Source organism: Solea senegalensis, linkage group LG3 (genome assembly GCF_019176455.1).
Source record: "Solea senegalensis isolate Sse05_10M linkage group LG3, IFAPA_SoseM_1, whole genome shotgun sequence".
In the NCBI taxonomy this organism is placed as follows: Eukaryota; Metazoa; Chordata; class Actinopteri; order Pleuronectiformes; family Soleidae; genus Solea; species Solea senegalensis.
The window spans coordinates 25,126,178-25,143,264 of NC_058023.1; the positions used below are offsets into that span (position 1 = coordinate 25,126,178).

General features: G+C 40.9%; 1 protein-coding gene across 2 annotated transcripts; it reads right to left on the minus strand.

The window, feature by feature from the left end:
* Positions 1 to 52: 52 nt before the first annotated feature.
* LOC122766701 (mucin-2-like) lies at positions 53 to 16,410 on the minus strand. 2 transcript variants are annotated; one of them, XM_044021776.1, is made up of 48 exons: positions 16,304 to 16,410; positions 15,850 to 15,894; positions 15,499 to 15,724; positions 14,928 to 15,057; positions 14,062 to 14,125; positions 13,765 to 13,847; positions 13,421 to 13,616; positions 13,197 to 13,322; positions 13,000 to 13,120; positions 12,753 to 12,888; positions 12,596 to 12,673; positions 12,435 to 12,504; positions 12,159 to 12,296; positions 11,918 to 12,067; positions 11,461 to 11,555; positions 11,244 to 11,376; positions 10,616 to 10,859; positions 10,446 to 10,486; positions 10,077 to 10,165; positions 9,795 to 9,949; positions 9,567 to 9,705; positions 9,282 to 9,386; positions 8,886 to 9,080; positions 8,737 to 8,809; positions 8,477 to 8,646; positions 8,091 to 8,247; positions 7,819 to 7,929; positions 7,575 to 7,716; positions 7,436 to 7,464; positions 7,101 to 7,337; positions 6,891 to 6,994; positions 6,678 to 6,697; positions 6,203 to 6,274; positions 5,552 to 5,919; positions 5,242 to 5,457; positions 4,571 to 4,812; positions 4,311 to 4,497; positions 3,709 to 3,946; positions 3,053 to 3,225; positions 2,643 to 2,712; positions 2,418 to 2,527; positions 2,310 to 2,341; positions 2,054 to 2,207; positions 1,826 to 1,863; positions 1,592 to 1,699; positions 1,304 to 1,343; positions 958 to 1,066; positions 53 to 384 (listed from the first exon to the last, which is right to left on the minus strand). In XM_044021776.1, the coding sequence occupies exons 1-48, from the start codon at positions 16,350 to 16,352 to the stop codon at positions 213 to 215; spliced, it is 6,180 nt and encodes a 2,059-aa protein (XP_043877711.1). In that variant the 5' UTR covers positions 16,353 to 16,410; the 3' UTR covers positions 53 to 212. The 2 variants fall into 2 exon arrangements, with proteins under 2 accessions (XP_043877711.1, XP_043877710.1); XM_044021775.1 differs by having other exon boundaries at positions 6,203 to 6,284; positions 6,631 to 6,697.
* Between the last annotated feature and the right edge of the window lie 677 nt (positions 16,411 to 17,087).

Genomic DNA, 17,087 nt, shown 5'->3' on the forward strand with positions numbered 1-17,087 from the left:
GGGAGAAGTGGCAGTGCTTTAGGTGAACTGACAGAAGCTACATGCAACAAACTTTTGTGATTGGTAACAAAATCATTTATTTGACATACTACAGATTGAGTTGTGTAAGATGAAAAAACACATTATTATCAACTGAATTGCAATAGCTTAAGGTTGATTTGGAAATCTTAATTGTTGATGTCACATAACTATTTGCCCTTGTGCTGTTCAGGTCAGCGGAGTGCACTGCAGATTCTACACTCACAGCTGGTGATGTGCCAGTAGGCCAGGTGCCTGGTGGTGAGGTCCGAGCATTGCAGGGTCACTGTTCTCCTCTCGGAGCCCTGCTCCTCACAGCATCTACTCCTCGGCTCCACCTGCAGGTCGCCGTGCATTACCACCACCCTGATGTCGTGGGGGAGAGAGAGGTGTCATGCTCCTGTAATCCTCACGGATTACACAATTAATGGCGAATCATACAGTTCCCCCTGTGTCTTCAGTGTGGACAACAGACCTGAGAGTGTCTTAGCTTATGGTGTCCAGGAGGGCAACAATAATTAATTAGTCATCTATTTTGATCAGTGAAAAATGGTTGGACACAAGAAATTGGTACCACCTAAATAAATTAAGTTCATTCAAACTAAACTGAACAAACATCTTGCATAATCACAATTTTATATAATTTACAAACTTTAATTTAAATGATTCGTTTGGGTGTACAGATAAAGTTTGTCAAACTATGTTCTTGTTTTATTGTAACTATTAATGGGTTTGATTTTTTGAACAAGATAAAGACACAGTTAAGAGGTTTGGGAAACACTGACCGACATGTATTCACCATTCACACATACTGACCCAACAACCAAATAATTAAGAAAATAGTAAACAGAGGAATTAATGATTATATTCAATTGCAGCCCTAATGGTGTTATAACTATGTCTATTAACCAGCTATAGATATTGTGGATTTCTTCTCACCTGGGCTGAGACACACACTGGCCCTGGCACACTGGCATCTCTATGGTGGTGGTGCAGTTGTCTATGCTGATGTTAAAGCTGGACACCTTAGGAGCACAGCTCTGCTTACCTAGAGTTAAAGGGGAAGAGATTGAGGTTATAATGTAATAATAATAATAATAAACATTATAATAATAATAATAATAATAAACATTATTAGAATAATAATAATGTTTATCCCATGTTTTGCCATTTGAATTCACATGTATCCCACATTAATAAAAAGTACATGATCTGAAAGAAAAACGATAAAAAACAAAAAGCTCAACAGTTATATCTTTGAAAATGATATTTGCTCTCAACTTACATGTGAAGCAGCAATGCTGGTTGTCCCAAACCTTGTCCTCCTGACGAACACATCCACATGATATCATGAACAAAACATACTTAATTGTATTAGCCTTTGTATGAAAATGAATTTATCAGTTCATATAAAGCTGTTGTTTGCAGTGTTTTAAAACTCATCTTGTTTCAATTATAAGAGAACAACAAACAGAGAGAAAGGAAATACGGGCATATACTAGTAATTACTCTAAAATAGAGCTTAGAAGATGTTACAGTTATAGGTTTTAAATAGAGGAGGATTAATCAGTACCTCAGGACAGGTTTCTTGTGAACAGGCAACTGTTTCAGTCTGAACTCCCTCATTGCTGCAGCTGAATGACATGCAGGGATGACTGGGATCTTTCCATGTGTCTCCAAACTACACACACACGCACAAAAAAGACAATAGTTATCTTGAAGTTATCAAGAAGTTATCTTGTGTTCTGTAGGAAGTAGTTGACATTAAGTACTTATATTAACATGAGCTCCACTAAACATACTGTACCTTGTACAACTTGTCCTTGTAACTGCAGGTCCTCTCAACTGAAAAATAACAAAGTGAGTAAACAGTATCCGTGTACACAGGTATATATGTGTTTTAAGTTTAAGTCATTTAAAAAATAACTTAGAATATCAACACAGAAATGGCAACTCTGATGTTAAGTTAAAGTCACTTTTGGTGGTTAACGTAAAAGATGTTTGGTGCTAAACGTGACGAAATACCAGGGCTCACCACAAATCTGATCACCACAGCAAGTGGTGTTTTTCAAAACATAGTTGGGGCCACAGAGAGGAGCAGGTTCACTGGGTCTTGGAAAGCACTCCTCTGTCCGAGTCAGGTTGTTACACGTGCAGAGGAGACAGCTGGACTGCCACACCTCACCAGGCTGGAAGACAGGTAAAAAAAAACAAACAGTCAATATCTAGAATTTAATCTGGAGTTGTATATTATTATTATCTTTTTATTTGAATGAGACAGATATTCTTACCATTCTTGGCTCTCCAAGTGGTCCTTTACAGTCTGTGGGGAGAAATAAAGAGAAATAAATAAACAAGTCTTCCACAAAGAAATGACCCTTGAAGATGATGTCACTCACAGGAACACTCAAACACACATGTGTTCGAGTGGTTTCCCGCCCTGAACTGGCCACTGGGACAGAAACAACCTGCACTGTTTTTTGCAAGGGAGGCCCCTGGATGTTGAATTCTGTGCAAACATATCCAGAGGAAAGGTGAGACAATCTTTGACGACCTCAAACATTCTGGATGGCGATAATATGTATAAAATGACTAAGGATGGTCATAGGTAGAAGGATCCCAACCCTCCATAGCAGAAGTCATCCAGCTTGTTACGGCATTCTCTGTAAACCAATCCTTTTGGACAGGGCACATCTAAAACACAGACAAGAAATCTTAAGTAAAACTTTATCATTTATCACACAAAATAATAATAAAAAAGTTCTGCACAACAAATAAAAAGGTCACATTTTAATGTTGTAAAATCAGGTGAAAATTGTGTCATTAGGTTTGCAGGAAAGGTACATTGTTGACATAAAAGTGATGAAAGACGCCCATGAACTGATTTTTTTGGGAAAGATGTAAAGACAGAAGATAATTGGGCCAAATATTATGCCTTGTGTAACTCCACAGTATCAACTTAAGGATTCAGGGACAACAAAACAACAATTTAAATAGTTTTGCTCTCCAATGGTACACAATAAAAGACAAATACCACAGCTTCCATTAGTGAGTATTCTCCAGTCAATGCAGAAATCAGGATTCCTGCATTCTTCAGCTGCTTGCTCCAGAGCAGAGCACGGACCGCCTCTGTTCCCACACGAGTCAAACTCACAGTTCTTCTTTTTAAGGCGCAGATTCACATACTGCCTGCAGGTCGAAAATACTCTAAAGAAAATGGATTAAATAAGATTCTTTAAAACATACGTTTAAAGACGACGAGCTAAACTAATACACCACCAATTTGCTGAAGTGTAATGATGGCTTTAGTATATAGAGTTTTACATGGAGACTCACTCTTTTAAGATGACAAACTATTGTGACAAGAGCAAATTGCACACTTAAAAAATTTCTGAAACACCTAAAACATTTTTGAATAAGGTGAGCCAGCTATGTTTATAATAGATAAATATATCAACATACTTTTCTGCATGTATTATTTTATAAATCACCAAATTTATTTAGCAACCCATCTGTGGGTCCTCATCCAGTCTCTGGGAAAGACAGATCTAGTGTTTGTAAGATGATAATGCAATGGTGCATTCAATCAAAGATACTGTGATTATTAAACACATTTACCAGGAAATACAGTTCAGATTTGTCACCTAAAAAGTCGCTGTTTAGGTGTGTGTGTCAGTGTGTGGAGCTTACGGATGGTCCAGCAGCTCACAGAGTGAACTTGCAGGGCAGCTGGAGCTGGTGGGGGTGGGAAGGGTTGTGTCAGTGGGTGCTGGAGTTGGCCCAGGATGACAGGGCACGTCCTTTGGTGCAGAAAGACAGGCCGGCTTCAGAGTGTCTGCCAACACCCAGTCATACGCAGTCTTATCACAGCAACTGTTGTCCTCGATCTGGCCTCCTCTACGGATACATGATCCACCGCCGCACACACCTGGAGAGAAGACAAGGTCAACAAAGAAGATGTGCAGCCTGATATCTATTATTTAAAGAGACATACATGCATTGACCAAAAGACTGGGTTAATCAGTGAGAATAGTTGAATCTTGAATATCTCTATGATGATTATTGTTATTAAATACATGACACAATGTGGTCCATTGAGCCATATACAATATGTTAAGATTTAAATAATTTTAAACAGTGAATACATAATATTCACTTCAGACTGCATTGTAACCTGTTTCCACAGCCTTTAATTGCTTTTAGCTATTTATTGGAATACTTTTTAGATTTTCTGTTCCACAGAAAAAGTACTAGAAGTAGTCTGTGGTCATTTTCCCTTTTCTGTGACTTACCACACTGTCCCTGTGTGTTGTTGAGGAAATGCTCCATGGCCAGATTGACCACCAGGGTGTAAGAAGGGCTAAGCGAGACATAAGAGCGGACCTCTGGGAGGTAGACTGACACCACGTAACCTGTGGTCTCAAACTTCATCCCGTGCTCCTCATATGGTGGATGTATGGTCATGTTGTTCAGAGTGGCCTGCAGCACACACTAGTTTAGTAACATACCACCAGCCTAATGAGGTTGAATCATTATTTGTGTGTCATCCTACCTGTACTGCAAACAAATCTGGGATGATACTAAGTGTAGCCACATTGCTCTGATACTGGAGGATGACGCCTTTAGCACAGGAGCCGTGGAGGCTGGGCATGCAGAAAAAGTTGTCCACAGCGATGGAAAGATTATGTTGAGGTGACTGCTCCTCCACCAAGATGTAGGTGCATTCATCCAGGAAATCAAATGTTACTCCTTCAAAAGAAATATAGTGGGGGTCCCCATACAGCTCACAGCGACCTAAAGAGAATAATATGAAAGGATGAAAGGTGATTTAATAGACATTTGTAACAACGATCACTTTCAACATAGTCACTTAGCATGTGTCATTTAGTTTAAAGCAGTGGAGACTGGCCATTTCCAAATTAAAGTGTTTGTTTTTTAAAACTCAAGGCTGACTTGCAATACCCCCAAGGAACACTAGGGGGGGCAGTTGCCCACACTTTGAGAATCACCGTCAGATCACTGCTGTAGACAGACACATATATATGTTTCAAGGGGACAGAAAACAAGATAACATACCGCGCTAAATGATAAAGTGTCTAACCCTATATCATATCGTCACATGTCAATCGTTGATGTGTGGTGGTGAACACAAATGACAAGAAAACAGGAGAAATAACAAAGGCATGAAAATAATAGTGGTGGAGACAGAAAAGAAACACGTACAGTCACATTTCAGTGTTTCACAGCATCCATCTGAGACTTTTGTGACCTGGCCTCTGGGGCAGATGGGAACCGATGGCTCGGGACACACTACTGGGGTCAACTCAATCGTCCCATTTTTACAGATCTTGCTGAAACAGTCCTCTGTCCATGTCTCATTGCAAGCCCAGGTTTTTTTCCTTTTAAGATCTGTACACTGACTGTCCCTTAATGGTGTGACTGTGGAGGATGGTGAAAACAGACAAGACACAAACATTGTAGCAGTCAATCAAAGACAACATGGAAACATGTAATTTGCACAATAAATACACACCAGAGATTGATGGTCCTTCTGTCACAACCACTGGACTGACCATAGTAAAGGTGGATTGTGTTGTGGGTGTGGCTCTTGAAGTGTGATGGGTTACAGTGGTAGATGAGACATTGGCAGTGGTTGTCAACGGTGTAGGGGAGGTTGAAGGCATGGTTTCAGGGGTAGTTGTGCCATTGGCAATGGTCGTTAGTTGTGTAGCAGTGGTTGAAGGCACGGTTGACCATGTTTCAGTAGTAGTTGGGACATTGGTAGTTGTTGTCAGTGGTGTGGTGGTGGTTGAAGGCACAGTTGACCATGTTTCAGGAGTAGGTGAGACATTGGTAGTTGTTGTCAGTGGTGTTGTGGTGGTTGAAGGCACAGTTGACCATGTTTCAGTAGTAGTTGAGACATCATGGGTGTGGTTGTCGCACAGCACTGCACCCACGGTTGTTTCAGTTGAGACATTGGTAGTGGTTGTCATGGTGAGTTGAGTTGTTTCAGACATTGGTAGTTGTTGTCAGTGGTGTGGTGGTGGTTGAAGGTTGACCATGTTCAGTAGTAGTTGAGACATTGTAGTTGTCAGTGGTGTGGTTGGTTGAAGGGGTTGGTTCAGTAGAGTTGAGACATTGGTAGTGGTTGTCGTGGTGTGGGTTTGAAGGCACTGTTGACCATGTTTCAGTAGTAGCTGAGACATTGGTAGTGGTTGTCAGTGGTGTGGCGGTGGTTGAAGGCACGGTTGACCATGTTTCAGTGGAGACATTGGTAGTGGTTGTCAGTGGTGGGGTGGTTGAAGGCACGGTTGACCATGTTTCAGTAGAAGTTGAGACATTGGTAGTGGTTGTCAGTGTGTGTGGTGGTTGAAGCGACCATGTTTCAGTAGTAGTTGAGTGGTCAGTGGTGTGGTGGTGGTTGAAGGCGGTTGACCACGTTCAGTAGTAGTTGAGACATTGGTAGTGGTCGTGGTGTGGTGGTTGAAGTACAGTGGTTGTGGTGGTAGCGGTTGACCACGTTTCAGTAGTTTGAGACATTGGTAGTTGTTGTCAGTGGTGTGGTGGTGGTTGAAGGCACGGTGACCATTTCAGTAGAAGTTGAGACATTGGTAGTTGTTGTCAGTGGTGTGGTGGTGGTTGAAGGCACGGTTGACCATGTTTCAGTAGTAGTTGAGACATTGGTAGTGGTCGCCAGTGTGGTGGTGGTTGAAGGTTGACCACGTTTCAGTGTTGAGACATTGGTAGTGGTCGCCAGTGGTGTGGTGGTGGTTGAAGCGGTTGACCACGCTTCAGTAGTAGTTGGACATTGGTAGTGGTTGTCAGTGGTGTGGCGGTGGTTGAAGCACGGTTGACCATGTTTCAGTAGAGACATTGGTAGTGGTTGTCAGTGGTGTGGTGGTGGTTGAAGGCACGGTTGACCATGTTTCAGTAGTAGTTGAGACATTGGTAGTGGTCGTCAGTGGTGTGGTGGTGGCCACTGTCCAGCTGAACATTGGTAGTGGTCGTCAGTGGTGTGGTGGTGGTTGAAGGCACGGTTGACCATGTTTCAGTAGTAGCATTGGTAAGTGGTGTGGTGGTGGTTGAAGGCACGGTTGACCATGTTTCAGTAGTAGTTGAGGCATTGGTAGTGGTTGTCAGTGGTGTGGTGGTGGCTGAAGGCACGGTTGACCATGTTTCAGTTGTAGCTATATCAGATGTAGTTGCTGGTGTAGTGGAAGGCACAGTTGTTTCGGTTGTGAATGTAGCAGGTATAATGGAACTTGTTGATGCTGTGGTGATAGGTGGAGGTGTTGTTGGAGGAGCTGTGGGAGTAAGCTCTGGTATTTTGAAAGAAGGCAAAAAAAAATTACTAAAATACAAAATTGACACATTCACAATTGACATGTCCTACCAAGTGAGTGTGATTCATACTTACGACAGTTAACTGTTCCATTTTCACAGGGGCTGAGAAGAAATGAAGACATATCCAGTTTTTAATGTAACGATGTTAAGTGCACATATAGAGTATGTTACATTAAGTTTCAAAGTACAAAACACAAAATGGCTAATCTCACCACGTATTGGACTCTATCATTACCACTGTCCCAGGCTGAAGGATAGTGCCATTAAAAAAACAGGTACAGTTCTTCAATTTAGTACACTCTCCAGTATTTTCGTCAAAGTATGGTGCATCTTTCGGACATCTAGGGTAGCAGCCTTTTCCAAAGGACAAACACAAAGTTAATCACCTTATTACTTAAGATTAAGACATTTCCAGATTCAACTGAGTAAGAATGCAAACCAGAAAGCCTGGATTACCTTCAAGTTTGTGAGTGAAATAGTCGACTTTGCTGCATGTGAGCATCTCACCACAGGCTTCGTAGTGCCAGCTACACTGGCCCTGCTTGTTGTAGTAGTCGCAGTAGACCGCTATAATAAACACAATAGCCATACTGATTATTTGTATGTAAAATAATTGTTTTTGTATAGTATAAAATATACTTAATATAAAAAAACCCCAGCTCTTCTTGGTTGTTTTTCTACCTGAAATATTACGTGGAGGAAAAAAAAAAATATGGGTCTCAACCTACGGCACAAATCGGGTGTTCTCCATTTGACACACACATCCTGGTCACTGCAGGCCTCAGCATAGGCTGCCACCGCGGTGCAAAAGCCCAGAAACTTCCCTTCAAACTCACAGGAGCAGGACTCCTGCACACAGGCATGGTAGTAGGGCTCTGGGTCCACCTATGGAACATAGATAATAATCATGTTAGTCCGCTACTGTAAAAACAGGGATGACACATCATTTGTTTTTGTTAGCTTTTATATGTGATTGACTCATTGATGATCCGAGTTCCTTTAAAACTACATGCTTACTGGTTTCGCCACTCTTTTTTCCAAAATTTATAGTAGGTCCTAGACAGAAACCCAGACCCTGATGTGAGTGGCTTGCTAATTATGTAAAAATGCATACTTTTAAGTGGCAGTCTTTGAAGGTGTCTGATGTAATGATCATACAGCGCCGCTGGGCCCAGGCTGAGCAGTAGGAGTTGCGTTCACATGGAAATATCTCAGTGGTCACATCAGAACACGGGGGTGTGGCGGCTTTCCAGCTGTTGCCAAAGGTCAGAGGACTAGACACCACTAAACACAGATTATTATTATTTTAGTGGTATTTTGAGTTAATGAGTGGATGTCATGCATTTGATAAAGGAATATAAGGAAGAATATTACCTGCTGAGCCACTTATCTGTAGGTCATTCACCTCACTGGAGTCAAAATTCCCACAGAGGCCACACACTCGGTTCTACAAGAGAAGTAATTGAATTTTAAAAGTATTGAAAGGAGATTTTTGTTCAAATGTGGATTTCCTTTTCACTCACTCTCCAGTTTGGATGCAGCTCTATGGTGATCCTGGTGTGTTTATCCCAGATGAGCGTTATCCCACTGTTTGGCACTGAGATTATGATATAGAGTCCCACAGTGTGTGTGGTGTAAAGTGAATGTGCTTGCAGAGTCCTGCCTTTTTGTATACGTCTGGTCACCTTCATGTCACTCAGTGTCAGGGTGACTGTGCCCTGAGTGGTAGGAGAAATGAAAGTTTTAACATTTTAATGTATTGTAAAGTAACCAAAAAACTGTTTTTTTTTACGAGAAAGTTGAAGCGGATCAAAAGGATGAAAGGATAGAATGAATATGGGGATAGATGAATGGAGGGAAAATTGTGAATTGGTCAGAAGCTGATTGGTTTTTACATAGTGAAACCGGAGGATCACCACCTGCAGGTCCAGGACGATGGAGCGAGAGCAAGTCAGTGCTTCATCACAGCACGGTACACTCTCCACCCTGACAGAGAAGGAGCCATTTTCATTTCCGCAGTAATCCTGAAATAACAAAATGAGAAAACAGCTCATGCAAAACAGAAAATCAAGCAATTGGGTTGCATAAAATGTACCATAAAGGTCTTTAGTTAAGGTTTATTTGTGCAAACAGAGTACGTGTGTGTGCATTATTGGAGTAATTAAAGGACATTCCAGGTTCAGCTGTGGACCGCTTGATCTTACCTCGACGAGTGTGTATTGGCAGTGTCCGTTAAAGCGATACCATTTAGAGTCAAAGGTCTGGTAATGGCCATTTCCATAAACTTGACACTTCCCAGGACATGGCTCATCGTTGCAGTGCCACTGACCCTGACCACAAATACTGCAAGACAGATTTAAACAGTTCAGCTTGTGGATGAACAAGACATTCTGAATGGACGGGTAGTGGAGCAATAGTGATACAGATGTTACCATTTTTTACAGTTGGTTTTGACATGCTGTCCTGCTCTGAACACTTTGCCACTGTACACACATGTACAGTTGTCCAGAAAGACACAGTTGCCATGGTGATCCTCATACTGGCCATGTGGGCAGTGGCAGCCACTCTCACAGGTCACACTGACACCCTGGAAATCACATCAGAATAAAAATAAAAGTCTTCTTTTTTTAATACATCTCGTCTAAAAGGGCTCAAATTCAATGACACAGTATATGAATGGAAGTTATTTTAATAGACAGAATCTGTTGACCTACCAGTGGTTTGCTGAGACTGTCGCAGGTTTTCTGAGCTGTGTTCACTGCATACTCAGAGCAGTGAACACAGACCTTCCCATTCATGCAACCTGAAACACACAGTGACTTAGTTAAAAATCATTTCCTAAATTAAACATTAAGGGTCCTGGTTACAATGTGCACTGTTTGCCATTTGACACAAATGTATGGGAATGTTCACATTCAAAATGTTGGAGGTTGTATTAGAAAAATAAGAGTTTATTATTTAATTATAGTTTTATTTAATTATTTTCAGTATAATTAAATAAATGTAGTTGAAGCAAAGATAATAACGAGTGTAATTTGCTGTGTCATAGTTAACCAATAATTATGCACAGAATATTTATTTACCACAGTCCTTGGAACAGAGCAGTTCTCCATTCTTACAGATGCTACAGGAGACACAATAGAGGATTTTAGATGCAAAATATCCACATAATGGATGTAGCCAGCTATAAAAAGCAAAAATGATGAGGATAATATAAAAGGTAATGAAGTAAATATTTTGATGATCAACTCACCACTGAAGTCCATCAACAACAACAGGCCCTGGTGGTGTTGTACCACCTAAGTGGTGACATTCACACTCTGCCTTGGGGCTGCAGACTTGTCCCTGGTTCAGGTGTGTTCCTTCAGGACAACCACAGCCCTCGGCGGGAGTGTCATCCAACCGACAGCGAGGATCATGTCCGGACAAGGAGCGACATGTATGGTTGCAGGCTGGCACGTCGTAGAAGAATTCTTGGTTGTTTTGACATTTCAGAGCTGGGGCATGACATTTGTGATCGTCATTAAATACACAAATATGACTTTGAACTCATATTTAGTGACATCTTCACAGCTACAGTTAAAGTATCAGGCTCTGTTCAGTTCATATAAGTCCGGACAGTGTGACAGTGACCCAGCACGCACCCTGAAACTGGAAGCTAAATGGAATTCAGCCATCATTTGATTATTGTGCTACTGTGACCTGTCCAAATGGATGCTGTACAAAGAGGCCAGTGCTGGAAGCAGCAATGATATAAGATTCAATTTATGGCAATTATGACATGGGTCGTTTAATCATTACTCCAGTGGAGGGATGCAGATAAAGCAATGTTAATAAGCTTATGAATCAATATAGTTGCATGTTATTAAAGCTGAACTCACTGCAGTTGGAAGCTTTCCTCCAGTCACCAACTGCAACACCCAGAATGGCGCAGGCTTTAGCATAACTGCCCAGAGCAACACATAAACACTGCTGCAGGTTGTTCCCACAGTTGCAGGTTCTTTGGACGCAAGCCTGGAAATATCAATTCATTTCATTAATGTGCTATACTTGCTGACATGTTCATAAGAACCTTTTAAGGATTGTGTAAAGTCGTACAGTGTGGAACTGATCTGCTGGGATATGACCATGGCACTTAGCAAAGATCCCAGTCGGGTCGTTCAACACAGAGCACTTTTCATCGGCAAATATTTCTGCAGAAAAGACAAGATTCAAATAATAAATAAGATCAAATGGTACACAAAATTGCTGGACCTAAATTAAATAAAATAAAATAAAATAAAAATGTAACTCGTGGTCTGTCACTTCGATCAGTCTCATTAAGGTAGAGCAAGTCTCCCTCTAATTTAGAGTCAAAGTACTGTATTTTACTTGTAATTTAAGTCTAATCTATCAAATATTGCAGAAAAGCAAATAACATATTGTTTATATTATTAGACTGTATTTCATTGTTGTCTATGTCATATCTAGTTTTTATATAACTTCTTATTCTTGATGCACATATAAGTCAATCAGATAAATACACTACAGGCACATTAATATCATCCGTTGGTACCATTGTCTGCGCTGCTGCAGATTTTGGGTATGTTCAGTGCACAGGTGCCCACACTCCAGGACCAAGCAAACGGCTGTGGGGAGTTCTCGATGATCCCGCTGCTTGTGGTGAAGTCGTCTGTGGTGTCGTCGTTGCTGTTGCCACAAAGACCTGAAGAACAGACCAACACAGAGACATTTCTACATGAAACCAAATCCCAGGGTGGTATTTGTTTGTGTTTGTTGTAGACTGAGATGCTAACCTGACATGATACTGGTGTGGTTTGTGGGTGGGGTGATAAAGAACTGAAGTTCAGGAAACATCTGGACTTGCATCTTCAAACCAAAAGACGTCTGGACTTGGACGTACAAAGAAGACTGCCAGAAAACCAGGGCATACGCTGACAGGAGGGGACAGAAATCAAGGAAAGCAAAACAGAACAACAAGAAGACAACACTTAATAAAGTTATATTCAACCTAAAATGTTACTTGTTTGAACTATTTTTCTTGTGCCTTTTATTGCAAAATGGATTCTTACCAGACTGATGAAGTTCAGTGATTTCCTCCTCTCCTACTTTAACACTGTTGATTGAAAATGTATAGACCTCCTGTAAATTCAAACAGACCTTCAGTTTTCACTCGCTCAATGTTTGTTTGACATATTATATACTTTTTATTAGACAGAGAAAGAAAGAATACCTTAAAAAGCTGCAGGACAGCTGTTTTCAGGGACACGTGTTTTTCAGAAAACTGAATAGTTATTGTCCACTTGAGACCCTGAAACAAAGAATTGTATAAGCGCGGACAGAATCACATAAAAAGCAGCATGGATCTGATTTGACGCGAAACAACTTACCTGCGACGCCACATATGTGCATTTACCAGGGAGGGCATATTGTTTGCCATCAAATGTTGTGACAAACTGCCCCTCGATGAGACATCTGGCCGGGCAGACGTTTTTGGAGCAGCGCCACCGACCACCCTCACACACACTGAGAGGACATATTTGAAAGTTATATTTAACAAAAAAACAAAAAAACAAAAAAACTCCCCTTCACAATTTGCAGTGCACAAGCATAACCAACTCTTTTCTGCCTCCTCACCACGACTGACACTTGGTGCTGCGTGTGTCTCCAGGGAAGTAGCTCCTGCCGGCAAACACACAGGGGCAGTTGGACACGTTCACACAGTGGAAGCCACCTGCGCGATCATTAACCACCGTACCTGCACACAATGTTCAGTATGCAGCTTTAAAAACTACACAGAAGACGTAAATCACAATCATACACACTGTGCTCACCCTTTGGGCAGACACAGGAGCTTGTTAGGTCCTGGTTGGAGAAGCCAGGGTTTGGGTTGGAGCAGCTGGGAACAAAGGCAGTGCCTTGTTCTACATGAACCAGGTCTCCTGGACAACTTGGTGGATCTGCATTCATCCACAGAAACAGATATACACGTCATAAGGAAGGAAAGCACCTTCAATAACTCTAGACTGTTCATTCGAATTGCTTTTTAATCACAAACCACATCTGGTTACGGTTCTCCACATGGTCCAGATGTAGCTGTCATTTCCACACTGCTGGACAACCTCATTGAAGAAAGCACAGGCGATGTATTTGCTGCTTTCATAGCTGTAAATGTTCTCTTCGCAGAGTCGGATATAATGAGGGGTCCTGGCTTGCAAACAGTCCAGCGTGTAGGAAAAGAACAGTCTGCATAGCTGTAAACGTCAGAGAAACTACGTCAGGGTGCGAGCATGGAGCGGTGTCATGTTATCAGTGTCCTCAACAGGCAGCACCTCATTTTGTAACATCATAATCAGTTGGTTCAGTTTCACCCGTAAACCATGAATACGATAGTGAACTTACTAGATTAAGAGCAAAGATAGGATCTCGTGTTTGACACGTTTCCTCAGGAATCACGCTCTCTGCGATCAACTGCTGCTTGTTGCCTTCATTTCAGGAAAGAAATGTGTGTAAATAAATGTCAACATTTGCATCAGTAAAGCAAAAAAAACAACAAAAAAAAGTATAAACCTTTACAAATCAAAACTACAGTTATTCAGTTTAACACTTGTTTGATGCATGTAATGCTAATCCACTGCTACTACTGTTAGTCATAGACTGTCTATGCCTGTATAACTTTTAATACAATAGCTGCCATACCTGGAACATTGTATTTTCCACACAGCCCAGTCATATCAGTGATCAGCGCCTGCTCCAGATCCACCTTAACAACAATTCATTGAAAGAAGCTTCAGTGGGATTGAATAAAGCCATCATGCACCTGCTTTTTTATGCTCTGCTGTGCAAATCTCTGCTTTAGGTCTCTTACATCCGTTTTTCCCCCACATATTTAATCATGCTCTGATACCTGGGCTTATGAAGAGTGTAAAATAGCAGATTCTGTACAGAACAGAGCTGCACTTTGTTTTTCAGGTGTTCATAGTTGTGCTTCTATTCTGTTCTGGGTGATATGGGTAGGATTTCTGTGTCAATTAGACATTAAAAAAGTAAGTCTGACAATTCTCAGTGGACTTTGGCGACTGGAACCACTATACAGGATGCTCATATACAGTGTATTCATCACAATAATCATGCAGTGAGTAAGTTACTGGCTAGATTTGCCAGGAAATGGCAGAAAGACATTTTGTTTGTTGAATCGTACAAACTGAGATCTTTATTGTCTTAGAACGGGAATCTTTTCCCTCGCCCTAGAAGATAGATTTGAAAATGTTCGGGAGGAAATAAGTTGCGTTTCTTCTGGATTGTCCTCATTATGATGAAGTATGAGAACCACCTTTGCAGAATGAAATGTCTTTTCAAACTCCAGAAATGTTCTGGTGCACTGAGGCGGACAGATTGGAAGACGGATGTCTAAGAACTTGCTACCTATGTGTCCAAAGTCTGGAAAAAAGTGTCAGGAAGGTATATTTGTTCAATAAACCCAATTTGACACGATAATAAAAAAAAAAAATCAAACAATCTCTGTGGTAAACATGGAGAGACATGCATCAGGATTGTCCTCTCACCCTCACAACATCGATTCCTCCAGGTACACTGTGCCAGGTGACCGACAGAGGAAGCAGCGAGCTCCTTAGTCGAGTGTAAGTGCCATATTGGAAAATATGCTGGTAGGTGTGGTCGTACGGAAGAGAAACACTGTGCACAAATGAACATAGAGAGGCATCAGAGCAGAGATTGTACTGCTTAAAAAAAAGGAAACAGCAGGTTGGTTTTTCTTCTAAAATCCAAAAAAATAGCCTGTAAATCACTTTTAGATTTGTGGTGAAATTAATAATGCACACTGTCCCTGGGTCAAAGCTAATAATAATCCTAATAATAACAGAGATGCCATTAAGAATGCATAAAGCTGTGAGCCACCTGGCTGTGTGGCTGAATGCCAATGCTGTTTGAGTGAATGATCTCAAATGCCTTCAGGTAAAGTGCTCACCAAGTGCAATGTGGTTGAATAACTCAGTTTGGTAAACTTATATAGCAAATTTAGGCCTAGAGTAAATGAAATACTGTACGTGAGCAGCTCAGAATAACAGTTATTCAAGTCAACTTTTGGATTCCTGTGTCTTCAGTTTGAGGCCAAACCTTTTCTTTTCCACCAGGATGCTTCCACTCTGCACAACAGTCCTGATTTTGTTGACGATGATCTCAACTTGAGCCAGCAGTCCACTGTCTCCTCGCCGTACCGTGATGTCGCAGTCAACCCGGTTGTGGGTGAAGCGGGTGAGGGTGAACGGGCAGCTGGATCGCACATAGAAACCTGAGCTGTTGAAAGGCTGCATGACGCCACTGCCAAACATCCTGCAGGTGTCTGAACACACAAAAACCACTTCAGTCTACTTTTTATGAAATCATACGCACTTACAATCAATAAACATGTTAAAAAAACATTTAAATGACAAAATTATGCTCCAACATTCACAAAATTATACTTACATTTTTGAACTTCTACTGTTGACATTGATTCACCTGCCCCAAAAACTGGAAGAAACACAGAAAAAAGTAGAAATACTGCAAATAAAAGTGTAAAAGTCAAATCTTTTGGGAGAAAAAATACATAAACACTTAAAATTCAAACATTATGACCATGAGATTAATCCCAACACTCAGTTTAACAACATACACATTGCTTTTCTTGTGTTTTATATGATATATATAATTAAAAAGAACAGTTAGAAACAATTAGGGAAATGTTTTTAAATATAGAATATGTGAAATATTGAATAATTGCATGACCAACTGATTGTGCTATAATTCACCGATATATCCACTTTTGGCCACATTTTGTCACATTATAATATTTTATTTTGCAAACACCCAGTAAGTCAAGTATTAATAATACTATTTATAAATAATTCATAATCCCAGAGACGACGAGAAACACTGGTACCTGAGGCAAGTAAGAAGCAGACAGTCAGTATCCATCTGTGTGAAGTCATGCTGCCTGATGCTCCTGTGCTGCAGGAGAGCAGGTGAATCCAGGAAGAACTGCACTAACAGCCCACCACAGTGCTTATATATGCAGTGTCAATACACACACACACACACACACACACAATGCATAACTCATCATACCATACACAGAGATGTGTCACACACACACACACACACACACACACACGCAGCAATCCTTTCATGGACTTGCATTGACCTCGAGTCATTTGGACAGCCAAAACTAACCTGTCCAAACTAACCTTAGCCCAAAACCCAACAGGTTTCTCCCAGAATACGTTCTGTATTATTAGGACCAGGTTTTGGTCTCCATGACGACTGCTGGTCCTGACAAGGTCAGGGTTTGCGCCACTAAAGGTCCTAAAGACAAACTTAACCTTCTCTCAGTGACCAGGAAATAAAAATCGAGGGAAAAGCCATATTAAACATTAATCTTGAACAAAAACAAACCAACCTTTTTTTTTTTACATCTTGTTAATCATTTTTACATTAACAGCCCCTATGATTTTCATATTCCAGTAGGTAATTTGTCAGTGAGGTATGGAAACTTACTAAGAAACCTACAGGAACACCAAACTCCAGACAAATTGTTAAGGTAAGCCTGGACCCTTACCTACACAGATAATGGCAGAAACGTTTCACTCTTTTCTTCAAATATTTAGCAAAATAAGAGAAACAAATCATGAAAGCGAATATTTTAGCCTCATCCACCCTCATCCATA